A 12,910-nucleotide genomic window follows, 5' to 3' on the forward strand; every position below is an offset into this window, starting at 1 on the left:
GAATTTATCTGCATAGGAAATTCCTTCCATCTTGATGCAGATAGCTAGGAGTCAAATTATTCCTAAGCGTAATACAACGCTACTCATTTTTGTTTAATTTTTTAACAACAATTGGATATTGCGACTCGAATTGTTAGTTCTTATGGAGTTTTCGTAATTTTAACATAGGAAAATACTTTTTTATTTCAACTTCAAATTTAAACCACTTAATGTTTACCGATATTACTTCTATTGGAAAAATCGTTTCATCATCGATTGAAAAAGGATTTTATAAAATAATCTCTTTAAAAACTTAGGATTTTATTGATAAAACTGACTATTAAAAAAAGATATTTTTGATCAAAGTGAACGAAATTCATGAAACGTGTCAACCTGACCTACTAAAATTTTGATTGTTAATAATAGTAGGCATCAAGAGTTTCCAAATAAAATATCGCAGTGATTAATCCCTTGTAATGCAACATACTATTACAAACAATTACTTTCTTTTAGAATAACGTACTATTGAAGCTAAATATTTTGTCATTCATTGATTAAAATAGCTTCAAACTAGGCAAATTTTACGCGAAATTTTACAATCTTTCAAATTATTCTGATTATAAAGCAAGATTTGTTCTTCTGATGGTAATTTACATCCAAGGATGTCGTGTGCGATGTGTCAAATAGGGTATATTTTACTTCCTTAGCGTTTCATCGCCATGATTTTAACACTTCAGTTCACTTTATTTGCACATTAAATCACAATTACATATCAAGTGTAAACTAATAACTTTACCTCTCAACACTATGATAGCTGAAGTAGTAATAAAGAATTTTCACTTATCAGAGTCGCAGTACGAGATTATACTAATTATGCCACTAAGCAGAAATTTGTAATTAACAAAATGTCCGAATCGAGACAGGATACCGAGAATCACTCGGGTTCTCATTTTGAATTTAATTTTAATTTATTGAGTAAAGTTAGTTGCAAGATCAAAAATAATCGATATTCTTATTTTTAATTTGATTTACGTGTATAAATGCTCCAACAGCAGATATAATTATAATTATTTTCATATTAAAAAACGTTTCTCAAACTAGATATGTCATTAATTTTTTTAAATGTAAATTTTAAATAATGTCCTACAACTTTATCGCGCTTACTAGTAATATTTTTGCACTTAATGTGAGTTATATAGTTAAGGCAAATCTACATGTTGTCATAAAATGCTTTTGTTTTAATTTAAAAGAAAATAAATACAACTTGTTGATTTTTACTCAAATACATCATTTATTTTATATTCGAAATTACACCGAAAAAGGTAAAATATAGAAGCAAAAATCGGCACCAATACAGACGATACAATATTTGGTTGTCACAAGAAAATGTACTTAAATGAAAAAACTTTATTTTCTTCAATTAACTTCAGTACTGCAAAGTATTCAGACTGGGATTCCATAAATTCAGTGCCAATTTTTTCTGCGTAATAATAATTATTTCTCATTTTCAATAGAATGTTTATTCATACATAGCATTATTTATCCAATCACTGTAGTGTAGAATGCCTGTGAATACATTTGGATATTTGAGGCCACAACTGTATTCGACAATTAGAAGTCCGACTAATTTTCCTTGTACAATCGCAGGACTTCCACTATCGCCATAGCAAGTCGGAAGGGTATTTTGAGCGGCTACGAAAAGGCGTTCGTTCAAATCTACAACTCTGGTATTTACAGAGATGAAACTTCTTTTCAGATAGTTTTTTGATGCCTCATTCTGCGAAAAAAGCCAATATTGTTCTTAAACAAAAATACTTTTACAAAAAATCGTTTATGAAATAAAATGAGCTGTTAACTTTTTGATGTTTTTTACATTCACATAATTTATTATTAAGAAAGTATAAGAATTGTCAGAAATTTGAAACCACAGTTTTTTAGCGGATCTCCACATTTCGCGACTTCCTGAAGCCGAAAATAAAGACTTATTTAGAATTAAAAATGTTACGTTCGTCTATTTGTAGTGCTCCAAAGACAAACAATTTACCCTAATTACTTTTTTCGGCAAAAAAAATTATTAGATTTATAGCTTTTATAAGATTAAAAAAATCAATCGAAAATTAAAATTCTAAGGCAAACAACGCACGATATGAAAAAAAGTATAGGAAAAAATATTGCTTTTTGAAAATTCTTCAAGATGATAATAACACCTTTTTGGATTTTCTTGAATAATCGAAAATTAAAATTTTGATTGCACAAAAAATAATTAAAAAACATAATTCCATTTTGTGGTCAAAACATGCAAGATGCGAAAAAATATAAACAGACGAAATTTGTGCTCATAAAAATGATCTACAAAGTTGCTAAGAGTAACTTCTTGATCTATGCGCCTAAACACATCTACACATTTTTTGATACATCAATTTTTGATAGAACGAGTAGTTTTGGTTTTAATCATGAAAATTAAATTAAAATAAAAAATGAAACATTTGTGAAAAAAGGACAAAAAATACGAAAATAAATTGATAGACAAAAATTGTTTATCACAAAAATACGAATTCGTCATAATTTATTAAATTCTCGTCATTTATGATTAAGAAGGTATTAGAATTTTCCGAAATTTGACACCACGACATTGAAATGACGAACCGATAAAAAAATTTTGGTTTCCTGCTGTAAAGTTAATAATATTTGATAATTTGTGCCTATTCAAGACGAATCATTGTCAAATTGTTTTAAATTAATTATAATCGAATTTAATTCTCTTGCTTTCTCTAAAACCGACGAAAATTTACTTGAACTGTCTTGAATTCTCATGAATCTACTTGAAGTCCTCTGAATGACATCAAAGTCCACCAAATGTTCTTAAATTCACGTGAATCCACTTAAATGTACTTAAGTCAGCTTGACAGAAAGAGATACCAAGTATTTTTAAATCTCGATGGATCTCGTTGTTTCCAATGTTCTGGAAATATACCTTTCAGGTGCCAGGCATACTAATCGCACAGTAAAGGACAACTGTCGAGAATATAAAGTACCAGTAGTATTCAGCACTTCCCATTCTCGGCAATTGACTCTATTTCCCTAGTAGCATTTAGAGGAGCGATATCATGTTTAAAACCGTAAGAGTGACAGAGATGGTAATAAAGCACTTTTAGTGCCGCATTGTGCCTGTGGATGTGGGTCGTTCCCCCATGACTTGGTCAACTAGATAGTATGTGGCTAGATGCTCTCAATGTGCATGGCACGCCCTGCAGCTATCATCGGAAATGTCTTGGCTCAATATGTGGTGACGGTATATTAAGGTGCGAAAGACACTGTCTTGGCATGCCAAAATGAAACCCTCCATACTAGACTTCAATCCGGGTGATTTAAGGACAGCAAACTTTAGCTCACACGACATTGACTGATTCTCCACCTTTCTGTGGAAGATACCTTGCATCCTCTTATCGAGGAGCTGTTCACGAAAATTTTTCTCTTGTGCTTTCTTAATCCGGGTTCTCAGGAGTAAGTACTCGAGGTAGATAATATTTTATGCATTTTTTTTACTGTTCGGAAGAGCATATCTGCCTTCAAATAAACCTTGGCGCATTTGGCTAACCCAAATTCCATTTGTATTTGCTTAGTGTATCGTTTGACAATCCCTAGAGCTAAATGTAGTTGCTCTTTGTTTTTAGCAAAGATGTTAAGATCATCCATGTAAAATACATAAGTGACCCTGTACTTTCGATTTGCAGGTTTGCCGTAAGAGTATCCCTGGGAATTGCGAAGTGCCAGCGATAGTGGCAATAATGTAAGTCAAAAGAGGAGTGGGCTCATGGAGTCGCCCTGAAAGACACCTCTCTGAAAGGTGACCTTGTTAGTTGTCACAACATTTTATTCAGATCAGATAGTAAATCTGCTTTCAAAAGCGGCATCAATCTCTCTATGTACCTGGCGATTTGCGGATGAACCTTTAAGCTTTCCAAAAGACAGATGATAAGTCTATGGGAGGTCGAATCCGAAGCTTTCCGGTAATCAATCCAGGCCCTTGATAGGTCACGCTGGTAGGATGCTGTGTCTTTGCAGACACATTTATCATTTGGGTTAGCTGTGAATATATTATACAGTGTGTTCAGGCAACTGATTGGCATGTAACTCTTCGGATCAGCTAAGTTGCCCATTTTCGGCAGAAGTACTATGCGCCCTTCCACCAACCACTCTGGAATTGGCTCTTCAGACTTTAAATATGCGGTGCAAATATGGGCCAAATCCTGATGCGTTGCGAAAAACGTCTTTCACCAAAAGGTCTTCATACTATCTAGTCCCGGAGCGGAATAGTTCTTCATACCTCTTAATATTTTTTTCACCTCCTCGGTAGTGATGGGTGGGTGTTATGAGTGCATCACGCAGCTCCTTTGAGCTATTTATGTTCTCTGAATCTTTGTTCAGTCTATTCTGGACTTCGTAGACTTCTCTCCAAAAGACTTCGATCTCCTTTGGTTTGGGCGGGTGGTCGACAGTAACTAGACGGCCTTGAAATAGTCCAGATGAGTCACGGAGAAATTGTCGGTTTCGGCTGACCCACCTCTCTCTCCACTCTAGACTTCTCTTAGTGTCAAGTAGTATCCGTATTCTCTCAACGATATGCTGCCTGATGGTAAGCGCCTTTGAATTGTTAAGTGTGTGATAACGGATCCGGAATTGGCGCGCGAACTTTCGAACCTTGGCGGTAAAATTCCTGTCAGATGGTATGTAGTGAATCACACACTGAATGCGGAACGCGCGCTCTCTCGCCCAGCCTATTTTTTTGGGAAGTTGATGCAATCGTCTTTTGGTCTTGTCATCAAACGTGGGTTTTGTTTTACGGTTTTGTTGATGCGTAAAGTGTACATTGACTCTATCTTCATTGGCTTCCCCGGTCTGGAGTGGTCGGCATTGTTGGCCGACCCATTGTGGGGAGTTCTGCGCGTTCTCTTTCTTTAAACCGCACTTACTACAACTATGTTTGGCAATATCATAGTTGTTCCTGCGAGAAGCTAGGAAAAGAGGTTCATACAACATTGTTAAGCCCCGCATGCAAGGATAAGGCTGCGTAATCTGAGAGGTCACCTGATATCCCAGAGTCACCATTCTAGACACCTTGTCTAGGTTCGATACAGCTTTGGGCACGATTTTTAAACGTCTGCTTAGGGGTTAATTCCTTTTGGACCACCCCTGGATAATTGTACGTGACAGCCTCTTAATTTTTATAACCATATTCAACAAAAACCCTTGCTACAGGGTCGTACGACGTGGCCATGGGTGTGATTTACTGCGGTTCTACTAGAAGCCACTGTCATTTTTGGATAGCAGTTGTTCCCAGTAGGACCTTGTGGGGGTTGCTAAAGTTGAAAAAGTATGTTAAATTCTTAGACAAAAGGAATTTTTATCATGTTTTTACTAGATATAAAGTTAAAGTGGCGTTATTTGATGGTGTTGATCCGTATAAGTTGAACATAAGCGATTTATCAACAGAAGAAAATGAACTTGCCGCAGTTGCCGCTTTGGATCTTCAAAATTATTTGGCGTATAGTATAGATTTGTTAATCAAGGAACAATTCAAAGATTCTAAATGTAAAGGTCCATACTTTTTAACAAAAGAGTGCATTCAGCGGATTAAGACAATGTATTTACCAAGTGAAGATGTGAATCTTTCTTGCAAGGTAAGTGGTTCGCTTAGTAGCACTTCTGTTTATTTAGCGGTTTCATATTAATTTCATAAAAAATAACAGCATGATGATTATTTCTAATTAACGGAATAAATGTTCATGAATGAAAAAATAAATCAGTAAAATAAGTGATGAATAATTAAGATAATAAATAGAAAAAATGATGTATTGTTCCAATAAAAGAGTTCAGGTTACTAACCCGATAATTTTATCCTTTCCATATTATGTCTAAAATAATGATTGTTATTATAAATAATTGTTATTACTATTTTTTCTAAATAAAAGAATTCGTATGAAAACTTGAATTAACAATAGATCAGTACAAAAAATGATAAATAATTAAGAGAATGAATAGAAAAGAATGATAGTTAGCTTCCAAAGAAAGAAGTTAGTTTAATAGCCCAATTATTTGTAGTTTCCATATAATGAAAAAAAATGAAGAGCATCATTGCTGTTACTATCTTTTTTGAATAACATAATTAATTATAATTATTTAATAAATGAACACAAAAAGCGATAAATAATCAAGACAACATGTTTACTGCTAACTCTTGTATAATTCTTTACATCTTTATCTCGCCAATTCTTGCAAATAATGGGTTTAATCCAAAGAGCTCGTCGTCGGATAGATAATTCTAGAGGTTTGCTGCACTGATATTTTTAAATAGCCGGTTCGACAGTGATTAATGGACATTCCTTTTTGGATGTTATGAGGTTATCGCAAAACTTCTTGAAGTGGATGATATGATCAGTATCTTCTTTCAACTATAGTGTTTTTGGGATCTTTTATTTCTCTCTCCAAAAAGTCTCTACTTCTTTGGACTTGGCTGAATTTTTGAAAGAAATAGGGTGATCGCTAAAAGGCAATATGGGTTAATCCGAAACTGTTGATTCACCCTGCTCCACCTCTCCCACTTCTGTATTCTCCACCCTGTGTCAGATAACAACCGTATTTTGTCAACACTCTGCTACATGATTTGCAGAACTTTTACTTTTCCAGTCTATGATTGAGGATCCTCAGTTCTTGGGCAAACTTTCGAACCCTTTCTGTGAACGCTCTACCATATGTTATGTAGTCAATCCCACACTGAACACGGGACGCATTCTGTCTTGCCTATCCAATCCTTTTTTACAGTTTATTTAAGCATCTTTTGGTTTCTTGAGCCATAGTCGGCTTTACCCTTCGATTTGAATAGGTTCAAATTCTAACAGCACCATCAATTGAACTGATGGTGCAGTGGTCGAACTCCAGCGTGATATCTTCACGAAGGGAGGCATCCATTTCAACTAGATCTTTGGGTTTAGGATGAACCTGCATGTCAATGTTCCCCCTGGATCGCTATGATCTCTCAGCATGTGCCTGCTTCCCGCGGTTGGTGTTCAAGTCAGTTAATCATCTTCGTATGCAGCTTGTTTAAGCAGCACCTAGGGAAGTGCTCAGCCTACAAATCCATTCTCCAAACAGTAGGCACGTTAGTTTCGCAAAGACACAATGCTCTGGGTATTCTTCCCACCGCAGAATGTGCGTACGCATAATAAAACCTGCATTCGAGGGTGTAATGCTGATATATTAGAAGTCTAGCAAGTCGTCCTTCTGTTAAATCGTTCACTTTATGTGGACGTTTCGCCAGTTTGTCATCGTGTTTCCATTTACATTATTTTCAACATCCTGAACTCTAGGTTATTTGGCACTGTTTGCCGACCGATTTTTAGGTGCTCTACGCGTTAGATCGTTTTGAACCACATCAAACACTTTTTGGTGATTTGGTTGTGTCATTGCTGTTACCACGTGTAGCTAGGAAAATCTTCGTCCTTCCTTCTGGAGCTCTGCATGCAAGGTTAAGGCTAGATTCTCTGTGAGGTCGTCCGGTCTCCCACAGTCACCGTTTAAAACACCGTGCCCAGGTGCCATTTAGTTTTTGGCCCGGTTGTTCTACCTCCGCTTAGGGGCTATTCTTTTGGGAGCATCCCTGGAAAATTGTCCAGCAACCCGAAGAGGTTCGATGGCTTTGTCACAGGTCCTTCGCTTCGATTCCAAGAGAATCGAAATATATATTAGTTAATCAAGTTTAAAATATCAATATAAAAACTCAATGTATTTTCGTTGTCGCTGTATTCATTGCCTTTGACCAACTCTTGTTTCCAACCGTGAGCCCACTTTTGAAAAAAAATCTGATCACAGATTCGTCTCCCCAGCATCCCAAAAAACATCCATGTGCGAATTTTCCTGAAAATTTGAATGTTTCTGTATCGTTTGGCAAACGTATTGTATCCGCCTTCCTGAATTTTGCAATTGCGATTTTAGAAATCAGGAAAGCAGGAATTGAAATGAAAGTTTGGCTTTCAGCCACCATATTGGAAATCGCCATCTTGAATTTCAGAAAACCAGCCTGTACGTTTTAAATCTTAGGATCCGTGTACGCAAGAATTTCTCTTTTCAGAGGTTTATCTTCACAGATTCGGGAAGAAAAACATCAAATAAAAATTTGATGCTATGAAAAATTCGTATTTCTTGTTAAATAAACGCTGTTTGGAAAACAGGTGTTTGATCCTTAACGGGTTAAAGGGCAAATACCGCGCAGAAAAGTGCACGTGGGTTGAGGCAGCAAACGAACATGCGGGTGCATTTCCCGCAGGCAATAAATTGCACTTTATCGACCTCGGCCGGTAAAGTACCCCAAAACCAACAACGACGTACTTTGCTGCTCCAAACTATGCCCAGAAAGTGAAAAAAAAATATACTCGTGTTAGATTAAGATATTTTTTGCATGCTTATTATCTTTAAATTGAATTGATAGTGATATTTAGTAATTAATTTTTGTTTTATCGAATATTATTTGTTCATTATATAAACAAAATATATCAACAAATGCACTGTTAGCGCATTTTTAGAAAGGAAGAAATAGTTTTTTCTTTCAATTTTCTACAAATTATATAAATAAATATTTTTTTATTTCGTTTTCTTTAAATTAAATAAATTAACTGTGATAATTACTAACAATTTTTTGTCTTAAAAACGTTTATTTATATAGGCCAAATAATGTTCTCAAAATGTTTCGTGTTCCAAGTATGTCCTTAAGGAAGCAGCAAGTCAGCAAAAATGATTTCAGAATTTTTCATTTTTTAATCTTTTTATATACTAATAAAAGTACGCCTTCTCATAAGATCACATGTAATATTTAATCATTTATTTTTTATTATTAAGCTCTGAAAGGTTCCAAAATTGTAACCAGAGCTTCAGTGCATTTACTACAACTGTCATCCAAACATAAAACGATGCTAATTTGCATGTAATTCTATTAAGGAGGGCACTCCCTTAAAATGTCTTTAGAATAGGTTTTTAGTGGTAGTAGTAATATTATTTATTAAGAAATAATATTTACATAGCTCAGATCATGAAAATATTGATCATAATAAAAAAAATACACGTTGCTTGAGATCAACTGATCTATACGAAGGGAGGATTCGCGTAAATTAAAAGTTGAATCTAGGCTGACTTTGGATGTTTTTGAGCCGTTCTAATGAGGTTCTATAACGTTTGCGCCCACTGGCAACCTATCTCCTTCAGCCTATAAATATGCTCACCGCGTTATACCCTACCTCTTTCTGTTAACGAATGTACTCAGCGAAGGTCAAAATGTTTTTTGCATATGACCTTTATGAATTAATTTAAAGCAATACGAAGCACAGGAGAAAGTATTTTCATAGAAGTAAACAGATAAAATTGTAAAAATTCACATTTTTCGGTATTTGCAATTTAACATAATACTTTAAACAATTACAAAATTCGGAAATGATCCTGAAAGATTCCTTACAATTTTAATTGCATAATATTAATCTGGTGATGAGGCTAAAAATGTTAGTGTGAAAAACACAGGGGCACATATTGTCCGCCCTTGCAAGGGCCGAAATCTAAGAAGCAAAAAAAGGTTTATTTTCAAACTGGGGATCCGATTACTGGATTAGCCTCGACAAGGGACCAGGTGGGCTTTTCCAGAATCAGCCGCCCTTTTGGGCCCTCTAGAGTCTAGACTCTAGAAGGCTTCCAATAAAAAAGGCTAGGCTAGGCAATTCCCACACGGGTGACTACTTAAAGTTAATGTTCTTAGACGTGAATAACCCTGAATATCAGGAATCTCTAATAAAAAGTTTATACTATATTATTGTTTTTAATAGTTCATAATAATGAAACTTACTTTGCTTCCATAATTGTAAACCGTCACATTTATCATGTGTTGATATTCATACTCATGTTGCATTAGGTCACTATATGTCATTAGAGTAATGATTTGTACTCTGTCACTAAATCTTATATCGCTAATGACCTGAAATCAAATTGACTTTTTTATATGTCGTTTCTTGTATAAAACATATATACATATATATATATATACAGTAAAAAAGTTACATATAAATAATCCCAGGAGTGTTGTCGTTCCTCGTAATTGAGAATAGTAAAAAATAATTTAAATCGAAAAGTCTCAGAACTTTTTTGGGTCCGTTGCGTGTTTTAGGTGCTACAGGGCATTAAAATCGTATGTACGTGTATAGTTAGTTACGAAAATGCGTGCGACTCCGAATGTTATTGTCTGTTTGAATCGGATGGTCTTAAATTCAACGACTCGTGAAATAACTTTCCAAAAAAATAAATTCTTTTAATCTAATCATGTTCCAGATAAAATATTGACTCACCGAAATTTTATTGCATGGAAAAAATTGAAAAGCAGGCTAGATTCTCCGAAATTTGGTGAGCATAGCACAAACAATTTCAGTGAGCCTAGATAATTCGCACATTATTGCAAATAACCAGTGAATGTACCTGGCTAATTAAAAGTTCAATAAAATGTTTGTGATTCACTAAATTCTTCTGAAAGCATGGAATTCTTCTTAACTATTTCCAAATTCAGCAACTTTAGTCGACGTGTAAACTACTACTGAATAAAGCCGCCTTTTTTTTTATTTGACGAATTCTGCAGACGTCGTTGAGTTGAAGTTTTAATTTTTTTTAACTTTTTTTATTTCTTCTGCAATCTCTAGAATTCACATAAAATTATTGTAAATTCAATAAAGTCTTATGAATTCTACGACATTTCCTCGATTTCTCAGAACTCTGCAGATTAAAGGAAATGAGTAGATCCTATTTCAGTAGTAGTTCACCATTGACCAAAGTTGATAAGTTTGGAAATAGTTGCAAAGAATTCTATGTTTTCAAAAGAATTCAGAAAATTATAAATAAATCAAGATATGTCCTGAATTATTCAAGAGAATTTACAGATATTCAACAGAATTCAAGACAATACAAATGAATCCTTAGAAATCAAGATAATTCTGCATAATTAAAAAAACTCTAAGAAATTCCAATTCATTCAGTATTTATTCTAAATATTTCAGGAAAAATCAAGAACCTTTAAAAGATTTTAATTATTTCAAGCCAATTCAAAGATTTGTATAGAATTCTGCAAAATTAAAAAAGTGTGCATCCTAATCCAGTAACAGTTCACTCGCAGTCAAAACTTACTAAATCTAGAAATTTTTCAAGAGAATTCTGTAATATCTTTTAAGGAATTCAAAAGATGATATGTGAAGTCTAAGAAATGGATAGAAATCAAAAGACTTTTAAGAATTTACAGTAGTTCAACCTTAATCATGTACAGTTTAAAAGAATTTAAAAAAATGTATTGGAATTCAAAGACTCCTATAGAAATTTGTAGAAATTAAAAAAACGAGAGCATCTTAATTTACTAGTAGTTCACCGTCGACTAAAGTTGATGAATTTGGAAATAGTTGAAAGTAATGTTATGCCTTTAGAAGAATTTAGAGAATTTAAAGCATGGTCAAGTTCAATGACCTGTAGTTACTAAAACACAAAATAGAACCAAAAATTTGTTGAGACTTTTCGATTTGAATTTATTTTTCATGCACCATCATAAAGAATGACAATACTCCTGGGACACCCTATATACATTATTGTAAGAAAAATTTGTGGTCAATTTCCCTTACATGTATTGGAAATAATTAACCCACATAAGAATGAAAATTTTCTCATACCCCAGTATGGGGAAATTTCCATACATGGATCATAGTTTTCCCATACAAGTATAGAATTTTTCCCATATCTCAGTATGGGAAAATTTCCATACACGGATTCCAGTTTTTTCATATAAGGATGGAAATTTTTTCATACCTCAGTATGGAAAAACTTCCATACATGGTTTGGAGTTTTCCCATACCTTTTTGACATTTTTTCCATATCCCAGTATCGAAGAATTTACATACTTAAGTGGGAGTTTTCCCACAACATGAATTTTTAGAACGGGTAAATGAAAAACAGAATTGCGATAGACAGGTAAAATATAATTTAAAGTAAAATGTTGTATACAAAGGAATATAACTTCTATTGAAACACATCAATTTACAAAAAATCAATTTTGAAAAATAAAATCTGCTTCCATTCCTTTATGTGGTCGATCAATTTGTGAACTTGAGGATTGACCTATGAACATTTCTCTTATTCCTTCCCCTCTTGTGGCTCTTTTTGGGGCTGATTTTTTAAAATACTCTGCAAAAATTAAAAAAGAATTATTACATTTGAAAATTATACATTACAAAATAATAAATTAGACGCTTTCTGGTCTACTTCAGATAAATAAAAGGACCTGGTTGAGGTTGGAGATACTTTAATAACATTAGTCGACGTTTCGAGAGTCCATACGCTCTCCTGATCAAGATACTCAGTCAAAATTTCTGTCAATCATTTTAAAGTCCCTTTTTTAAAAATGTGTAAGAGAATCATAATCTTACTCTCTCTATTCCTCGATGTTTAGTTTTTAAGTGCATTAAAATGAAAGAAAATGCAAGCTTCGAATCCTCTCATGAAATTAACTAGTTTCTATTACATGAGCGGCTGACAATAAAAAGTGGAAAAATCTCGATGGTGAGTAAGAACCAGCTCTAAAAGAGTGCCTAAGAAAATTGATATAATGTTACGCTTTTAAAAAGTATCAATAGAATATTGGCTGTAAAAAGTGGACAACGGTGCTTGGGCCGTAAGAAAGGGAAACAGAAAAACTTGGCAGTAAGAAGTAGACAAACGTCGCGTGTCGGTGAATCGGCTCTGTTACACGCTGCAAAGACAAGCCTCGTTGTTACGTCCTACCTTTCGGATCCACCGAATAATATAAAGAATTATTCTTTGATTGGTGGATTCCTTTTCTAGTCGTAAGGTTCGCTGCTGACTGGCGTTG

The 12,910-nt window shown here is 34.2% G+C and overlaps 1 protein-coding gene across 2 annotated transcripts in view; it reads right to left on the reverse strand.

The window, feature by feature from the left end:
* Positions 1–1,248: 1,248 nt before the first annotated feature.
* Positions 1,249–12,910, reverse strand: part of LOC117173448 (chymotrypsin-1-like) — a 62,602-nt gene continuing 50,940 nt past the window's right edge. Inside the window, exons 5-6 of one of the 2 annotated variants that reach the window (XM_033362023.1) lie at positions 9,863–9,991; positions 1,249–1,756 (exon numbers count right to left, since the gene is read on the reverse strand). In XM_033362023.1, coding sequence (XP_033217914.1) covers positions 1,499–1,756; positions 9,863–9,991 — 387 coding nt within the window. In that variant the 3' untranslated portion in view covers positions 1,249–1,498. The remainder of the gene's footprint in view (positions 1,757–9,862; positions 9,992–12,910) is intronic. The other variant, XM_033362024.1, reaches the window with a different exon arrangement.

Source organism: Belonocnema kinseyi, chromosome 5 (assembly GCF_010883055.1).
Source record: "Belonocnema kinseyi isolate 2016_QV_RU_SX_M_011 chromosome 5, B_treatae_v1, whole genome shotgun sequence".
Lineage (NCBI taxonomy): Eukaryota > Metazoa > Arthropoda > Insecta > Hymenoptera > Cynipidae > Belonocnema > Belonocnema kinseyi.